The sequence below is a fragment of the Piliocolobus tephrosceles genome, chromosome 15 (genome assembly GCF_002776525.5).
Source record: "Piliocolobus tephrosceles isolate RC106 chromosome 15, ASM277652v3, whole genome shotgun sequence".
Lineage (NCBI taxonomy): Eukaryota > Metazoa > Chordata > Mammalia > Primates > Cercopithecidae > Piliocolobus > Piliocolobus tephrosceles.
Genome location: NC_045448.1, coordinates 92,896,176 through 92,915,400, shown reverse-complemented (window position 1 = coordinate 92,915,400; position 19,225 = coordinate 92,896,176). Strand labels below are relative to the sequence as shown.

General features: G+C 50.9%; 1 protein-coding gene across 2 annotated transcripts in view; it reads right to left on the bottom strand.

Annotated features, from left to right (window-relative positions):
• PSD4 (pleckstrin and Sec7 domain containing 4) overlaps positions 1-17,164 on the bottom strand; it is a 29,165-nt gene extending 12,001 nt beyond the window's left edge. For both annotated transcript variants that reach the window (XM_023194937.3, XM_023194939.2), the window contains exons 1-5: positions 16,810-17,164; positions 7,166-8,209; positions 5,557-5,682; positions 5,190-5,265; positions 4,376-4,751 (exon numbers count right to left, since the gene is read on the bottom strand). In XM_023194937.3, the coding sequence (XP_023050705.2) occupies positions 4,376-4,751; positions 5,190-5,265; positions 5,557-5,682; positions 7,166-8,098 (1,511 nt within the window). In that variant the 5' untranslated portion in view covers positions 8,099-8,209; positions 16,810-17,164. The remainder of the gene's footprint in view (positions 1-4,375; positions 4,752-5,189; positions 5,266-5,556; positions 5,683-7,165; positions 8,210-16,809) is intronic.
• Between the last annotated feature and the right edge of the window lie 2,061 nt (positions 17,165-19,225).

The window sequence follows — 19,225 nt, the reverse complement described above, 5'->3', positions numbered from 1 at the left end:
GTTTCACCATGTTGGCCAGGCTGGTCTTGAACTCTTGATCAGACTGGTCTTGAACTCTCAAATCCACCTGCCTTAGCCTCTGAAAGTGCTGGGATTACAGGCTTGAGCTGCCGTGCCTGACCCCACTTTATTATTTTATTTTTTTAACTTGAATTTTCTTTTCTTTCTTTTTTATAACTTTTATTTCCATAGGTTATTGGGGAACAGTTAGTGTTTGGTTACGTGAGTAAGTTCTTTAATGGTGATTTGTGAGGTTTTGATGCACTCATCACCAGAGCAGTGTACACTGCACCCTATTTGTAGTCTTTTATCCCTCACCCGCTTCCCACTGTTTCCCCAGTCCCCAAAGTCCATTGTGTCATTCTTATGCTTTTGTATCCTCATAGCTTAGCTCCCACTTATAAGTGAGAACACATGATGTTTGGGTTTCCATTCCTGAGTTACTTCACTTAGAATAATAGTCTCCAATCTCATCCAGGTTTCTGTGAATGCCATTAATTCATTCCTTTTTATGATTGAGTAGTATTCAATAATATATATATGTATGTATTCAATCTATATATGTATATTCAATCATATATGATTCAATTATATATAATTGTAGATATATAATTGTGGGAGTGTGTGTGTATATCTGTATATATGTATATACACACACACACACCACAGTTTCTTTATCCACTCGTTGTTTGATGGGCATTTTGGTTGGTTCCACGATTTTGCTATTGTGAATTGTGCTGCTATAAACATGTGTGTGCAAGTATCTTTTTCTTATAATGACTTATTTTCCTCTGGGTAGATACCCAGTAGTGGGATTGCTGGATCAAATGGTAGTTCTACTTTTGGTTCTTTAAGGAATCTCCACACTGTTTTCCATAGTGGTTGTATGAGTTTATATTTCCACCAGCAGTGTAGAAGTGTTTCCTATTGACCTCATCCATGCCAACATCTATTTTTTGATTTTTTGATTATGGACATTCTAGCAGGAGTGAGGTGGTATCACATCGTGGTTTTGATTTGCATTTCCCTGATCATTAGTGATGTTGAGCATTTTTTCATATATTTATTGGCCATTTGTATATCTTCTTTTGAGAATTGTTTATTCGTGTCCTTAGCCCATTTCTTGATGGGACTGTTTGTTTTTTTCTTGTTGAATTGTTTGAGTTCATTGTAGATTCTGGATATTAGTCCTTTGTCAGATGCATAGATTGTGAAGATTTTTTCCCACTTTGTGGGTTTTCTGTTTACTGACTGTTCCTTTTGTCGTGCAAAAACTCTTCAGTTTAATTAAGTCCTGGCAATTTATCTTTGCTTTTATTGCATTTGCTTTTGGTTCTTGGTCATGAAATCCTTACCTAAGCCAATGTCTAGAAGGGGTTTTCCAACGTTATCTTCTAGAATTTTTATAGTTCCAGGTCTTAGATTTAAGTCGTTAATACATCTTGAGTTGATTTTTGTATAAGGTGAGAGATGAGGATCCAGTGTCATTCTCCTTCTTGCGGCTAGTTCATTACCCAACACCATTTGTTGAAAAAGTGTGTCCTTCTTGTGACTAGCCAATTACCTCAACACCATTTTTTGAAAAGTGTGTCCTTTCCCCACTTTATGTTTTTGTTTACTTTGTTGAAGATCAGTTGGCTGTAAATTGTACACTTTAAATGTGTGAATTGGATGGTATGTGAATTATAATTCAAAATAGCTGTTTTTATCATTATTATATTTTGAGACAGGATCTCACTCTGTTGCCCAGCCTGGAGTGTGAGGTACAATCATGAATCACTGAATCCTCAGCCTCCCAGCCTCAAGTGATCTTTCCATTTCAGCCTCCCAAGTAAGTGGGACCACAAGCGTGTACCACTACACCCAGCTAATTTTTACTTATTTTTATTTTTGGTGGAGATGTGGCCTTGCCATGCTGCCCAGGCAGACCACAAGGCTGGTCTCCAACTCTTGAGCTCAAGCAATCCTCCCACCTCAGCCTCCCAAAGTGCTGGGATTATAGGCATGAGCCACTGCACCCAGCCTGTTACTGTTTTTAACAGCCTTTATGATCTTACTGTGAAAATCAAGCATGAATACAAGATGTCTTATCCAGCCAGAAAACTTGTGCTGGGAAAATTAAATGTTAGGCATTGTGTTTAATATAAGATTAAATAAACTTATTTGTACAATGTCTAGTATCATTTACCAAGATAAAGCTCCAATTAAACCTTTTCATTATTTGCTATGAAAGTATGTTCTCATTTTAGTTAGATTTACTTACTTCTATTTTGGGTTGGGTGAACTTTAATTTTTGACATGAAGAACCCTCCCTTTTCAGAGGCTGGAACTTCTCTGGCTACCAAGCCTATGAACCTCTCCACAGGGCAGCCTAGTTTCCAGATGCATATAAAAGATGGTTCTTTGGTTTCTGCCACTGATTGACATTCTGTCACCATCACCCAAGGACACCGTAATGGGAGTGGGGTTAACCCTCCCATTAACCCTGACCCAGCCGTGTTAGGTAGCGAGGGTGCTTAAGTGAATTCTAATGTTATACGTCTGTGTATCAGGGATTATTTTCTTTTTCTTTTCTTTTCTTTGAGACAGCATCTTGCTCTGTCGCCCAGCCTGGAGTGCAGTGGTGCAATACTAGCTCACTGGAATTTCTGTCTCCTGGGTTCAAGCGATTCTCCTGCCTCAGCCTCCCGAGTAGCTGGGACTGCAGGCATGCACCACCGTGCCTAATATTTGTATTTTTAGTAGAGACGGGGTTTTGACATGATGGCCAGGCTGGCTTCGAACTCCTGGCCTCAAGTGATCCACCTACTTTGGCCTCCCAAAGTCGTAGGATTACAGGCATGTGTACTGCGCCTAGCCCCACGGAATGTTTTCATATTATGATGTATTCTGCTTACTGGTTCAACTTCCTAACTGTATCACTGGATAATGAATGTTTGCATAACTAGAATACCCCACACCTGATTGTGACGTTGTGGGGGAAGCAGAAGAGTCAGGTAAAGATTAGAGTGAGTGACATCTGAGAGTCTTAGTGCCAGACTCGGAGGTTCTGAGTCTGCTGGGGGTCACCTGGGCCTGTTCACACTGGATCATAGGTCACCACCCAGTCTCCTAGTCATCCAGGCTGCTAGGTGGGGGAAGGGAGAGGCTGAGGACCACCTCCTGAACTACCCCAGCTGCTGCCATTACTAGAGCCCACCTAGCTTCCCATTCTCAGCCCATCCTTTCAGCTTTCTTGGCTCCAGATCTAGGAGTGGAGGCTAGAGCCAGAGTTGGGAGGTGCGGAAGGGACAAGGAGGTATAGGAGGACCGCAGGACAGGTGAGGGAGACAATCCCACGTGCCTTGCATTGGAGAAAACAACGCTGGGGTCCTCACAGGGGCGCATCTGCCGCCTGAGGTGAGATAAACTCGGAACATGGCTGTGCTTTACCTGAGGAAGCACGGGGCCCCAGACCTGGAGACCTTGCATGACTACCTTCCTCTTGGGGTTCTCCTGGTCCCAGGCCAGGCTAAGTCAGTCTGGCTGCGACTCTGTCTCTTCCCTGAGGCACTGGGTCCAGCTCCTCCAGGCCCCACCGTTCAAGGCCCTGAGCTCAGGGAGGCACCCTTGCAACAACTGACCTGCATGGACTGCACCATTATGTCCATGACGTGAACCACTGCTGGCTCCTGCTAGTGCCATTAATATGACTCACATTCAGCCAATGAGAGAACAAAACCCCTTTTTCAGTGTAGAGATCCCAGGGGTTGACAGTCTTGAGGCAGCATTCTGGGACAAGTAGACATCTAGGATGGTTTCCCAGTTGGCCTATTCCTACCTCTGGTCACAGTTCTGGGGTTACACAATCCTATGTTGGGTCCCAGGATCCATTCCCTTGATCCCCATCAAACCTCCACTTGATGAGATCTGAGCCAGTGCCCCAGGCCTGGGTTCTTTGGAGAATGCCTCCCAGATACTTCCTCAAATTCAAAGCTGTCCATAATCCCCACAAGCTCTGACCTTGTCCTTCCCTGGCCTGCCAGCATGACTCCCGTTTTTCTGGGCAGGCACACGCCCTTGCTCAGGTTCCCTGGACACTTCTGCCCCTTCCTCCTCTCCTAGTCTCCACCTGTGGATGCTTCTTTGAAAGCCCTGCCCCAGCACACTCAGATCTCACCTCCACGTGTATAACTATCTGCTGTTTTGTTTCTGATGCTTCTGAACCTTATGGTCTTTCTCAAAACTCTTTCCTGGTGCCCACTCATATAATCCTTGCTTAATAAATATGAGTATGCTTAATTCCAATGTGCATTTCTCACGCTCCATCCAGACTAGGATATTCTTAAACGTATCCATCATTAAGAGCATGACAGCCAATTAGTCTGAGACTTACTGTTCTGCCGAAGTCAGGTGAACGTCAGGCTGGGTGTCTCCAGTTTCTGCAGGCCTGGCTATTCCTTCACTCTTTACGTCCTCGCCTGGGTTTGGGGCCTCCCCTGCCTCCTCTTTCTTCAAGGACCTTGGCTCTTCCCCATCCGTCTCCAAGAGTGAAGAATGTGAAGCGTCTAGTGTCCACTTGGGCAAAATGCCTGAGCTGTGGTGGTGAAGCTGCGGGCTGCCCTCCTGGGACGATGCAGGGCTGGGCCTGGGACCAGGGCCTCTGCTCTCAGATTCTGGGCTGCTAGGCTCTGGAGAAGAAGCTGGGCTCCTCCAGGGACTGGGGGCCAAGGTGGGACCAGATTCCTGGAGGTGCCCAGCCTCCGTCTCACCTGAGGAGGAATGTGAAGTGAGGCGGGCACAGGGCAGGAGGCAGGAGAACAGCCTGGGCACCACCTCCAGAGGCTCCCTCCCTGGGGCTCCTCCCCTGGAGCCTGGCAGCATGCCCTGTCCCTCCCTCAGGCAGTGACCTCTCCCACTTGCAGAGGCAGCAGACAGCGGGCTCCCAGGACTCCAGCCTCCAGGCAACTAAGGGCTCAGGACCTTTGCTAAACCATTAAGACCCAGAGGTAAGAAATGCTGGGCCTTTTGTACATTTCCTTCATTTACTTTCTAAAGAGGCAGGATTTAACCCCAAGTCTGTCTGACTTAAACACAATACAATGGGACCCATTAATGGCAATCATGGATCCAAGAATGATCTTTGTCCCCACTCCAAATTCCAAAGCCTCCCAGGACCCAATTTCCCAAATCCCCTTATTAGGGCTCACCTCTGTCCTGGGAGTTAAGAGTCACCTGGGGCCAAAAAGGACCTCCTCCCTGCCAGCCCTCAGGGCTGGGAGAGGCCTGTTGAGAGAGGCAAAGGCATTCCCATGAGCCCTGGAGGCACAGAGAGGTGGATGGGGGAGAGGCCAGGCAGGGAAATGATGGGGAAAGGAGGGGCTGGGAAGGATGCCATGAGTAGGCAGAAGCCCCACCGTAATCCTCCCACCCAGGCTGGAGCCTCAGTTCAGACAGTCCTGGATGTGAGAAGCTCCACATGCTAGGATTGTCGGTGCTAGGCCCTGGAACTGAATGGGCTCATATTCCTCCTCCAAAGATGGAGAAAGTAAGGCCCAGAAAAGGGAAGTGACTTGCCCAAGATTGCACAGGATGTGCAGCAGGGCCAAGATCAGATCCGATACATCCTGATTCCCAGTTGAATGCTTCGTCCACACACGGTGCTGCAGATGGAGCAGGACCAAGCCTATCTCCCTGAGAAGTCTAGAGAGAAACAGAGGAGAGAAGGAGAGAAGAGGTGACTAGAGGAAAATTGCTCCCAGGGCCTTCCTCAACTCCCATGAGGCCTCCCTTCACAGTCTGCCCAGATGGCCCTGCCTCAGGTGGTGCCAGCCCAAGGAGGGGCTGTGTTTTAGGGAGGATGATAGCCCCAGGCACTGGGCTGGGTGGGCTCTGCCTTCACAGACAGAAGCCAATCTCCAACTTATAGTGCTCCCAGGCTTCCCTCTGAGAAGTTAGTGCTCAGAGCAAGAAAGTCCATGGCAGGCACAGTGGCTCATGACTGTAATCCCAGCACTCTGGGAGGCCCAGGCCGGTGGATCACCTGAGGTCAGGAGTTCTAGACCAGCCTGGTCAACATGGTGAAACCCTATCTCTACTAAAAATACAAAAATTAGCTGAGTGTGGTGGCACACACCTGTAATCCTAGCTACTTGGGAGCCTGAGGCAGGAGAATCACTTGAACCTGGGAGGTGGAGGGTCAGCCGAGATGGCACTATTGCACTCCAGCCTGAGCAACATAGCAAGACTCCGTCTCAAAAAAAAAAAGAAAAAAGAAAGTCCTGAGAAAATGGACCTCCACAGGCACAGCCCTAACTGCCACTGCCCTACACGGAGGGCCTTGGCCCATGTGGAGGGGACTCCCATCAGCACCTAGGAGGTCCTCTGATCTTAGGGCTCCAGTGACAGAGTTGCCCTGGCTAATAGAGTTGCTCTGGGTAATAGAGTTGCCTTGGCTAATAGAGTTGCTCTGGGTAATAGCTCTTCATTGTTCTCAGGGAATTGAGAGATTAGAAAATTACAGCCACACTCTACCATATTGAGTCTCCTTATCTCTTAAAGAGAGGCTTCCCTGGGAAAACTGTCCTCCCTATTGTCTCACAGAGCATGTCCCCATCCTTAGTTGATATTAAGAATCTCTGCCATTGTCATATGGGCCTGATCTATTGACACTGGACGTGGGAAGAATGACAGATGGTGAGCTAAAAGTAACAACATGCTGAAATCTGTCAAGAAGAGAGAGGACAGGACTTTTGAAATAGGCATCTCTCTGCTAGGGGCAGAGGTCACCCTTGCAGGCTGAGCACTGCCCTGTTAACAGTTGGGAATGTCTTGGAGGTGGGAGGGGAAGAATCAGAATGACCTGGAACATGCTGCAATTGGAGGAGCTGTTTGTTCTCCAAACGTATCTAAGCATAGCCTCTTGGAGCTGGTGAGATGGAGACATTTGTGGACTTAATTATCAGCTGACATCAGCTGACATCATGGCATTGATAAAATGTCCTATCATTCTGACAAAAACACTGGTCCTGATTTTCTGCTCTATTACCCTGCTATATACTGATGCAGGTTATCCCAAAATCTCTTCACATCAGAAAAGAAGGTCCTGGGCCTGGTGACCCCCGAGGAAGACCCTCCCTTCTGTGTTCCCAGCACAGCCCCGGTTGGTTCCCAAGACTGGGCTTACCTCACTCTCCCCCTGACCAGGAGGTGCTGCAGGAACCCCCTCAGTGGCAGCCACTGAGGCCCAGCAGATGGAGTGTGGTTTATAGACGGGCACAGGGAATGGAGGGGTACGATGCCCACTGGTAGCAGCACTGTCCCCCAAATCCGGCTCACTTTCCAGTTCCCACAGCACCGTCCCTTCTGGGAGGTGAGTCTCCAGAGTTGCTGGGCTCTCAGGTCCAGTTCTCACACTTGCATGGGAGTCTGAAGGCCCCCAGGAAAAGCGGTCTCCAGAAGCACTGTTCTCTGAGAAAGGACTCCCCAGGAAGAGGGGGTTGCTGAAGAACATGCCGTCCTCCTCAGCTACCCACTGTGGGGAAGAGTCTGGGGTTCTCTCTCTCAGACATGCCTGGCCCTCCCCCTCAGACTCGCTGCTGTCTTCCCCTGAGTCTTCATCCTCAGGTGGGCTGGAGTGCAGGCCCGTGACCCCAGGGAGGTCCACAGGGGGCGTGGGGAGACAGCATTTCAGCCCAGCCTTGAGCCCTTCCGTCTTCTCCAGCTCCTCCTCCAGGTCTAGGACACACATCTGGGCCTGCAGGATGCCTGCCCAGAACACTACCTGCGTGGACGTGCTCCGGTTCTGCTGTGGGCTCCCAAGTAGATGGCTGTTCGCAGGTGACCCTGGTGATGCTGTGCTCTGCCTGTGCTCCCCCTGGGCAGAGCAGCTCCCCAGGTGTGTGAGCTCCACACCAGAGCCCCAAGGAGGAGCATCTTGTCTGGCAGATTCAGGAGGGTCAGTGGCCCAGGTTTGCTCCTCGCAAGGCTCCGGTAGATCCTCATGGGTGCACGTTTCCCTTGGGCACTCTCCTGGGTGGGGCTCCAGGCTGTCTCCCAAGTACGGATTGAGAATTTCAATGGGCTGGGGTTGACCAGAGAGTCTGTGGTCACCCATCATCCATAGAGCAAAAGCTGTGCAGGAGTCCCCCGGAGTATCTGCTTTTACAGTCTCACTGTGTGGACTAGGGGGAGCACTGACCGCTGGGGCAACTGGGAATCCATATCTACCCTGGAAATGCCCAAAGCAAGTGCAGGTTAGGGAAGGGCTGTCAGCCTTTGGAGGCACATATGTAGTGTGTTAGATGTGTTTGGAGTGTCTTCCCCATCTATGCCCTCTGCTAAGGGACAGTGCCCGCCACAGCCCTGCTGGGAGGAAGGAGTGTACCATGTATTCTATCTGACCCCACAATCTCTAAACTTGCACCAGGGCAGCACCTGCCCCAAAGACACCCATCTGTTGGCTGAAGGTAGCCCATGTGGCTTAGCTGAAAAGAACAAACTGGCCAAATCAGATCCTTCTCTTGGGCATTTGGATTGGAGAGCGTGGAGACCGAGGTGGTTGGCAGCAGGAACAGAAGGCGGAAATGCTTTTAGGTATCAAGGAAGCAGCTGCAACCCACATGCTTTGGTTTACATTCTTCCGACTCACGGAAGAAGCAGGCACCCACAAAAGGAAGGCCACAGCCTGCCTTACTTCCACTTTCCAAGGCTCCTATCCTTGGGGCCTACCCTGTTCACGAGGCTGGTTCACAGGCTGCTTCTTGGTCCTTGCAAGCTATTGACAGCTTGGAATTTGGCCCAGGTGGATGCAGCAAGGGGCTCTCTGCTCAACTCAGCCCAAGCCCTCATAAAGGGAGGATGTTTTGGTCCTGCTGCCCACCACCCAGCAGACTACCTGCTGCATGGAGAGCAGATCCCTGCCTTCTAGGGAAGAAGAGGCTGGGATGTGGCGGCCATGTCAGCCTGGAGTTGCCTCACATCTGCCCAGAGCTGCTGTCTGCAGAGGCTGCACTACCTCTCTGGGTGGGCTCTTATCAGATGAGCCCAGGAACCTCAGAGTGTGTTTTCTAGAAACATGCATTGCATCTCCATTCCCTGCATGCAGCCCACCACTTACATGGCTCTCAGAGCAACCCTGCTTCCTCAGAATAGCTGGCTTGTTTTGATCCAAAGCACACTGTAAGCTTGTAACTTGTTTGTCTTGTCATGCTGGCTCTCCACAAAGTGGAAGTGCAGGGTCAAGTACACAGGTCCTTATGGCATGTTGTAAGAACCCTGGCTCAGCTGTCTTTTTTTTTTTTTTTTTTTGAGACAGAGTCTCGCTCTGTCACCCAGGCTGGAGTATAGCAGCACGATCTCGGCTCACTGCAACCTCTGCCTCCTGGGTTCAAGCGATTCTCCTGCCTCAGCCTCCCGAGTAGGTAGAATTACCGGCATCCACCACCATGCCCTGCTAATTTTTTTTTGTATTTCTAGTAGAGATGGGGTTTCACCATGTTAGCCAGGCTGGTCTCGAACTCCTGACCTCAAGTGATCTGCCCACCTTGGCCTCCCAAAGTGGTAGGATTACAGGTGTAAGCCACTGCACCCAGCAGCTGTCTTTTCTTATTTTCCCTTTGCCTCACTTTCTTCACTCACAGATTTCTGTCTTGAAGCCTTGTGTGTGTGCTTGTGAGCTGTATTGGAATATTTTGGGGAACAAGACTATTAACAGACACACGCACGCTCCCAATTTAGAACCATGTGTGACTTCCAGATCCCCAAGAACAACAGCCCGTTCCACATACAGTTAACCAAGCCTGTCCCCACCTACCACTCCCCCAGCCTCGCACCTGAAAGATGAGCAGTCCCCTGCATGTCCCTGTTTAACAGATGAGGAAGCCTTAGCCTGAGTCTGGCTTAATAACCCACAGCTGTTGACAGGGGCCGGACTCTGACTCCAGATCATCCACCTTCCGGTCTGCAGCTCTCTTTGCCCTGTCCCTGCTCCAGTATGAACAGAGTGAACCCAGGTGTCCTCGTCCAGGGCTCCAGACCTCACACCGAGGTCCTGCCACAGGCAGGCTGTAGGATAGGAGCTTGACTGGCATGCAGGGCCCCAACCAGCACACATAACAAACCCCTGGGGGTCGGCTCCTCCCTGCCCAGCACTAGAGAACATGAGCTGAATCAATAGCCACATGGACCGCAGCTCAAACCCTCGTCCTGCCACCTACAGTTGAGTGGATGAGCCTGGAAAGTTCCTTAGCATCTGGGAGGCCCACTGCAGAGGGGAGCCAGGGTTAATGGAGGTGATTCGCCTGGCCTTCAGCCCAGGCTTGGCCCACCGTTAGACACTCAGTAAATGGTAACCCTCAGCGCTCTCTCACAAGGTCAGGGGGTCCAGCTGTTATTCAAGGTCACCTAGAAAACATCGCTTTGCCCCATGCCTTCTTTCTGGAGGGCACCTGAGAGAAGGAAGGAGGACCAGTATGCATTTCAGTGTCTTATTCACCTTGAAAGTATCCTTTTTCTTAAAGTGTCTCCAAAAGGAATCTCTTTCTGGGTTTTTACCCCTCCCTCTGACCCAACCCCTGCATTCCTGTTTTAGAATAACAAGAATCTAGACTTGCTGGATGTTGGCCTCAGGATTCTGATGTTTCAGCCCACCCGGAATGGTCCCAGACTGGCCTTCAGGGCCCTTCCACTCGTTAGTTATGGCAGCCTCCCCAACAGGCTGACTTCCCGAGAAGAGGGGCTCTTTCTTATGTTTAATCTTGTACATGATGCTCTGAATCAAATGGACTGGATTTGATCTTGTCAGAGGTGTTTGAACCAGAGCGGCTCTATCTTGAATAGGGGCTTGGTAAAATAAGGCTGAGACCTACTGGGCTGCATTCCCAGTAGGCTAGGCATGCTAAGTCACAGGATGAGATAAGAGGTGGGCTCAAGATACGGGTATCCTTAATTCAGCAGCCCAAGCTCCTGCTCTGCCTATGGAGTAACCATTCTTTTATTCCTTTACTTTCCTAATAAACTTGCCCTCATTTTATGGATTCACCTTGAATTCTTTCTTGCACAAGATCCAAGAACCCTCTCTTGGGGTCTGGATTGGGACCCCTTTCCACTAACAGTCTTGCCTTTCATTCTCCTATGGATCCAGCCTTCATTCTAGGTTCTGCCTCTCCACCTCACATCACCACCTCCAGGTAACAGGCAGAGGATTTGTATGGTTTACTCCTTAAGTCGATACCATTATCTGTTCCCCATGCAGCTGCCCTTGTCCACCCTCAGTGCTCTCTGGGCAAGAGGCCTGAGACAGTTCTATTTCCAAGGCAGAAGGGACGAGGAACCTCCGGATCTATTGTCTGTACTAGAGAAGACACCCTGGACCCCAAATCTCCCTCCCCAGGCCTGCCTGGTGGAGAGCAACCGAGTGTGAGCATGGAGGTGACTCACCCCACCACATCCCTCTGCAGCCTCCTCAAGAAACCAGCCCATGGGGTATAAGAAATGACTAGGAAGACATGTCGATTTAGAGATAGAGGGAAAAGCTGGGGAAAAGCACTTGGTTTACAGGTACCAGAACATGGGACATCCCTAGCTCTACCCAACTGCCTCCCTTCCCATACCCCAAAACCAGCCTCCAGGTCTCTGCAAAGGCCTGGTCTTTGGGCCCAAATAGCTCTCCTGCCATGCACCACCCCTTATCCCTTCTCCTGTTCTCATTTACCCAACTCCACACATTGTACCTGAATGAGCACCAGCCTCATGGCCCTGTGGGCATCAGAGCATTTTGCCCAGATAACACCAACTCACCTTCTCTCACCATTAGTCAACACACTTGGCAAGAAACGTTCCCATGCCAATATGGGAATGGGAGTGGGAATGCGGGACTGGGCCTGCTGGAAAGGGCATCCTGAATTTTTCGTAAGATGAAAAATTGTCTCTCTTTGCACATATGCACTTGCAAATAGATATATATGTGTACATAAAGCGGCCCTCTGGGTACACGTTAATGCTGATGCTAGATATAAATGAGGGTTGGACTTGCCTTCCCAGAAAAAACCCAGTGTTCCTTGCTGGGTTTTTTCAAAGGAAAACAATAAATACCAGAGGCTGCAGCAGCTTTCTGAGCAAAGAGAAGAGAGCAGATCTCTGGGACCTGCAGCACCTGAGGAGCCTGGGAGGGGTGGGAGGTGAGGAACTGGTCAGTGGAGGGGAGCCCAAGGCAGTGGAGACAAGAAGGGTGGAGACAGATCAGGTATTCGATGGGGACAAGGCATGTAGTTTGACTGGTTATGGCTTTTTTTTTTTTTAAGATGGTATCTTGCTCTGTCACCCAGGCTAGAGTGCAGTGGCATGATCTTGGCTCACTGCAACCTCTGACTCCTGGGTTCAAGCAATTCTCCTGTCTCAGCCTCCCAAGTAGCTGGGACTGCAGGCACCTGCCAACTTGCCTGACTAAGTTTTGTATTTTTAGTAGAGATGGGGTTTCACCATATTGACCAGGCTGCTCTCAAACTCCTGACCTCAGGTGATCCACCTGAGGTCACCTGCCTTGGCTTCCCAAAGTGCTGGAATTACAGGCGTGAGCCACAGCACCTGGCCGGCTATGACTTTTTAAACCAATTAAACCCAATGTGACTACACTCCACCCCTCACTTTTACTTTCTTTTTTTTTTTTTCTTTGAGGCAGAGTCTTGCTCTGTCGCCGGACTGGAGTGCAGTGGCCGGATCTCAGCTCACTGCAAGCTCAGCCTCCCGGGTTTACGCCATTCTCCTGCCTCAGCCTCCCGAGTAGCTGAGACTACAGGCGCCCGCCACCTCGCCCAGCTAGTTTTTTTTTTTTTTTGTATTTTTAGTAGAGACGGGGTTTCACCGTGTTAGCCAGGATGGTCTCGATCTCCTGACCTTGTGATCCGCCCGTCTCGGCCTCCCAAAGTGCTGGGATTACAGGCTTGAGCCACCGCGCCCGGCCCACTTTTACTTTCTGAGCGTTTATCCCGGTGTGTAGTTCCCAGTGTGTTTACCCGCATGGTTCTGGTTTGCCTAGAAGGTAAGCGCCAAGACGGCAGGTTCTTTGTGTTTCCTGTTCACCACCGTGTCTCAGTACAAAAATGTCGAATGGCTTAGTCACTTTATGTGACCGATTTGTTAAACCACTCCCACCCACAAAGCTCTGGGGGCATACTTTAGTTCAACGGATTTGAAATTTAAAGATCAGCATTGACTTGAGAGGTTTAGTTCAAGTAGATTAGAAACTTAAAGGTTAGCGTTGACGTGAGAGGTTCAGGCCCGCCTGTGACTTGAGCTGGGGCATGAACCCAGGTTACAGCTCTCTTAAGCATCACTCTCTCCTCCTGCCCTCTGATCAATTCTCTTGGACATTCCTGAATTCACTAGAGTCACTCAAACTCCTGTGCAGCACCTCCTTGGCTGAAAGTCGGCGCTGTAGAACATTTGTGAAAATAAGAGAGAGGTTGGCTAGATGAATGGACAGACAAACGGAGAGACACACTGATGGGATGGATCCTCAGAACTCTCCCTCCACAACAACCAGGCCAGAGGACTGGCAAGACCGAGGCTTGGAGAAGAGAATTAGCATCATTATAACATGAAGACTTCCTCGTGGGGGCCAGTCTGCCCGTGACCAATCACCTCTTCCTCGCCTCTCCAGAAAGCCCAGTGCTCCAAGGGCAGCGGTCCCCAAGTGGTAGATCCCTACCAGGTCAGCAGCCAAAATGTCCTATGGGTCTTGGCTCCCAGGCAGCAGCCGGAACAGAGAGGAGGACCCATTCAATCGTCTCGTTTGTGCTCTCCATTTGTGGAGGGGGCACTGTGCAACTGTGTGTTTAAAAGATGTCTTACTTTTTTTTTTTTTTTTTCAATTGCTCTTGCCTGAATGGAAAGGTAGGATGACCTAAAAGGTGAAGTCACTTCCTAAGGCCATAAAGGCAGTCCTACTGGTCACCCAGGTGAGGGTGGTCTGACCTCAGAAGGGTGGAGGATGGAACTAGCCTTTGATCCCTGAGGTAGAATGGCACCCCCTAGGCAGAGGCAGGCCAGGAACCAGGCAGCAGAGTCCAGGTCTTATGCATCTAAAATTTTCTTGGTTTACTTGTGTTTTTCCACCCCTGGTGTTTAGTAAAATCTCCTTTAAAATCTCCTGTCTGTTATCCCAACTAGAACGAAAGCAGGAGGAAAGGAATCCGCAGCAAAAGAATTGCCATCTGCCTCACCAGTTGAGTTCTGTTACCTCTACATTAAAATGGTCCTTCATCTTTTCTGAGCACTGAGGTGGCTCTGAAAGTTTAAGGAGGGTTCAGAGGGGAGGGAGCAGGGAGGGAGCCCAGTTGGGAAAGAGAGAGCATAGCTCCACTCTGCCGCCCACTAGCCACCCTTCTTGAACACAGCTGACTGCATTTCAGGGAAGCTTCACCACGGTGGGGAGGGGGTGCAAGTTTCTCATGGAGAATACTGCAGGGGCTAAGCCTTATGTCCCTCTTGTGGGAGTTGAAGGACACAGAAAGTGGTGGCTAAGGGACTAGAAGACAGAGTCCCTCCCACCTGCCCCACCCCCTGGCTTCAAGGCAATTTCTTTTTGACCCTAGGGGGCAGGAAGCAACCCAGCTGACACCTGGCACCCAGGTTGTGCTTTCTAACAGTGAGTTTGTTTTCCACCCTCAGCCTGGCATTGTAGCCTTGCAGTTGCACCCTCTGAACCATTGCACCTCAGTGCTCTGGCTGAAGAACCAGGAGATCGGGCACAGAGGCTGGGGTATGAGCCTGCTCTGAGTAGGAAGGTGATGGCCTTGGGTACGCAGCACTGACCACCCTCCTTTGCCCATTTCAGGGTCATAGTGAAGAATGCAGAGCAGAATCCCATCCTAACTCTACAGCTGACAAGCCATGTGACTCTGGGTGAAAAACTCCACCTGGTTCCTTATCTGTAAAATAAGGAACTAAGACCCAGTAAAGCTACACTTCACAGGTTTGTTGTAAAGTTGGAATGGGTCTGAGTGCTGGGCCTGGCCCTTAGTGGGTGCTCAGGAAATACCATGTCCTGCTCAGTTTAACTTTGTTGTTTTGCTGTCCATTTAGAGAAGCCAAAATTAACAAAAACAAACAAATAGCCCTCCTGGTCAGGCTCAGCTCTCAGCCTCCTCAAGGAGTCAGCCCTGAGCCTTCATCCAGAGGGTGCCTGTCTCTGTTTCCCTTTTTGAGCTTTCAGACTCAGCAAGCAAACGTTCCCTCCTTTTACCCTGGAAATGGGAAGTGTTTTCCCTCCTATGGAAAAAGTATGAAGGCTTCTGGCCAGTCCAAGGACTTAGGAGGTGACCTGTCCTGTCCCTCTGCAGCCCAGGAAGCTGCTGAATTACAGATGTTGCTGCAGGCGGGAACCATGAATGGAGCTCCCTGGCCTGGAGCTGCAGGACAGAGGCTTCTGTCTGAACCTGGGACCTGAAGCACCGTGAGAGAAATGACTCGAGAAGGCCCCACATCCTGCCCACACAGAAAGAGCTATCATGCAAATTTGCACACACACACAGAGAGAGAGAGAGAGAGAGAACCAGTGCTACTGAAGGCCTGTGGTGAGGCCAGCTGAGGCTCAGGAAGGGAGCAGAGGATGGCGGTCTGAGGTAGGCAGAGAGGATCCAGGGGAGAGATCATGGGGGTAGGGGTAAAGTGCCAAAGGGGACCCAGGACAGCTGCTGCCTGGGGAGGACAAAGACCCCTAGGGGGCTGGGGCCAGGCTGGGCCTCTCCTCCCTGGGTCCTCTCACCCCACATCCCTCACCCCTTCTGTGGGTCTCTCCAACAAAGAGCTCAGCAGCCCGGGTTCCGATCCCCATGCTAGGCGGTTCCTTGTCTATAGGAGGAGGGGCCATGTGATGCTCTAGAGTCCTAGGAAGCTGGGAGACAGGCCTGCGTGGGGCCCACTTTCTAAAGCTGGGCCAAGGTCCGATGAACGGAGGAGTATTTATCATCAGCTGATGACAGGCCACCCTTCCCTGCATTCTAGCAGAGGAGTGACTTCAACTGTGGGATTTTAGGCCCTGGAATAAGGGGGGAATGGTGGTGTCAGGGGACTTTCCTTCCATGCAACTCCCTTTACTATGACAATAACGATTACAGTGGGCCTTAGAGTGTCCCACACAGGCGCACTTTGAGAGTTCAGTGGTTCCTATTGCCCATCAGGACAACAGGCCTAAGCCAGAGCTAAACCAGCAAGGAGGGTCCCCTTACCTCTCCTCGAGCTTCTCCAGGATGGTCCTGGAAGGCAACATGAAGCTGGGAGTCCCCTCATGGCCAAGCTGACTCTGAGCTCCTACAGCAACCACACCCAGAGCTGCCCCCACCCCAAACTCAGGCCTTCCAGACCCCCTCCTTCTGGAGTCTAGGGTCGAGGATCACTTGGGGCCTTTGGCCACAAAAGCCCCCACTGGGTACTCAGCCAGAGCAGTCACTGGGGACCCAGTGACACTCACAAGAGATTTAGCAAGGAACTTCCTTCACCCTTCACTATTGCAGACCTCCAGGGGCTCTGCTGGGAGCTAGGGAAGGGAAACAACAGGGGTCAGTGGGGCCAGGGCAGGGAATGGGAGAAGGGTCAGATGAGGAGGGGTAGGCTGAGGGAGGAGGGGGATGAGACAGAGAGCAGGAAGGGGGAAGAAGGGGCCTAGCCTAGCCCGGGCTCGTGGCAGGTACACATGGCACTGCCAGAGCCCTCGCCTCTCCCCTGCCCACCTGCCCCAGCCCCTGCCACAAGGACCCACATATGACTCTCCATATTCCCTGCTCCCGCAGGTTCCTCCAGCCCCACCCTAGGCAGACCCACTTAACTCACCTCCAAAGGACCCAAGAAGGGATGGCTTGGCCTGGGGTCCCCAGGAGCACTTCCTGGCTGCACAGTCGGCTTGCCCAGTGAATGTGGCTGTGACGGCTGGAGCTTCCGACTTCCGCTCCTCCTCACCACAACACACACCCCTCCTGCTCCCCGCCGCCTCCCCAGGGTTCCCTAGCTGCTCAACACCTCACACTTCCTGCCCACAAGACAAGAGTCTCTCCTCCTAGGCCCAGCGCTTCCAACTCCCTTCCCCATGCCTCTGCTCCTTGGAGGCCCCCACCCTGCACACCAGCCTAGAAAGAACCTGCCATGGTGGAACTGTCCTCTCCCTGCCATGCAGGGGCCTGGGATTGAAAGGGGAAGGGGCCGCCGAGGCCTGGTTGGTAAGCAGGCCCCACCTCCTTCCTCCCTGCAGTTCCGCCCCAGGTTCTCAGTCTTGCCGTGGCTCTCAGTCCCCTGCAGGGCACCCAGTGAGAGACCTGAGGGCCCTAAGTCAGGCAATTTCTGGTTTTTAACAAACGACATTTCAGCTTTTGTCTCATGTCACTGGTACTAACGCAAGTGATACAGTTGCCTTTTAGTTACAAAGTGTCTCCCAATAGCACCTCAACCCCTCCTCACACCTACTTTATGAAGCATTAATAAACCCATCATACAGATCTGGATCTGGAGGCAAGCTCAGAGACGCTAAGCCACTGCCCAGGGTTGCACAGTTGGAAAATCACAAAGCCTGGGTTAGAATACAGAGCCTCTGACTATATGAACCAATGGACCTCCGTTCCCCACGGCTGAATTCTCAACACATGTCCTCGAGACACAGGCCGCAGTGTGCACGAGTGTGAGTGAGGCTGGTGGGGAGCACACTCAACATGCCATTCTCCTCCCTCCACCCAATCTACTCCCTCAGCATCAGTGACCATCAACTTCTCTGCTGAGGCTCCACCTCTCCCACCCTCCCTGAACTCTCGTTTTCACGATTCCAGCTGACCAGGAGACTCCCTAACTTGTGCACTCACATGCACACCCCACCCAGAGTTGAGAGGGTCGGGCTCTAGCTAACCCACAGTCTCCCTCCTCCCCACAGGGTGCAGAGTCCACAGGAACATACCAACATGGAGCCCGTGCACCCTGCTTCTCCACCACACTCTGGGTGCCCCAGATCCTGAGATTCTCCACTTCTGGGGCCCAAATGGCCCCCTCCCCATGTGGGCACACTGCACTGCCCGAGATTGGGTGGAGCGCTGGCAAGAGTCCTGATAGCAGAGACGGGAGCAGGTAGAGAAAGCTTGAACCTCTGGGCAGGTCACCCACCCACACGCATGTATGATACAGAGCAGGGTGAGGAAGAGAAACAGAGGTGGAGCTGTGACATGGACCAAAGGCTGGGGTGGGCTGTGCTGTGGCAGCAACACTTAGAGGCGACTGAGAATCCTCCCTCCAACCTGGAGCTCCAGGCCATGATGAAGGTGGGAGGTTGGAGAATTAGGTAGGAGAATATACACTATTTTTTTTTTTTTTTTTTTTTGAAACAGAGTTTTGCTCTTGTTGTTGCCCAGGCTGGAGTGCAATGATGCCACCTCGGCTCACGACAACCCCTGCCTCCTGGGTTCAAGTGATTCTTCTGCCTCAGCCTCCCGAGTAGCTGGGATTAGAGGCATGTGCCACCACGTCCAGTTAATTTTGTATTTTTAGTAGAGACAGGGTTTCTCCATGTTGGCCAGGCTGGTCTCCAACTCCCAACCTCAGGTGATCCACCTGCCTTGGCCTCCTATAGTGCTAGATTCCAGGTACGAGCCACCGCACCCGGCAGGATACATTTTATATGACAGTTTGTGAGCTTTAGTCTTAACTCTCATGTATTCTGACGTATCAGATGCGGTCCTCCATTCTCCACTTCCTGCGGCTGGCAAATGTTGGGGGCGCACTTATCTCACCAGCACCTCAAACTCCATGTTTATAAGGCAAACCTGGTTCCTTCTCTTCTCCAAGCTGTTCTTCCTCATATATTTCAGCTTTTACAACTCTGTCTCCATCAAGCTGGGTAAGTCAGAAACCTGAAGTCACCAAGACCTAAATGCAAACCCTCCACTCCAGCCCCAGCCTCTAGGGGTGCCTTCAGAACATGGCCATGGCTCAAAGCCAGCACCTGTTCCGTGTAGGCTCTATGCTACAAGCCGCTGACCCATCAGGAATAAAACACATGACCCCTGTGGAAGCTGAGACAAGTCCATCTTGAAAGCTAACCTGCCACATTGACTTAACTGAGTGACCCCAGTTCCAAGGCAGGGCCTCTATGATTTCCAGTTTATCTATTGTTCCCTGTGTAAGAGCAAGTACTTACTGTAAGTCCATAAGTGCTACCTGTAGGTCAAACAACCTTGATGATATTACACTTCAATTGTCTTACAAATCCCAT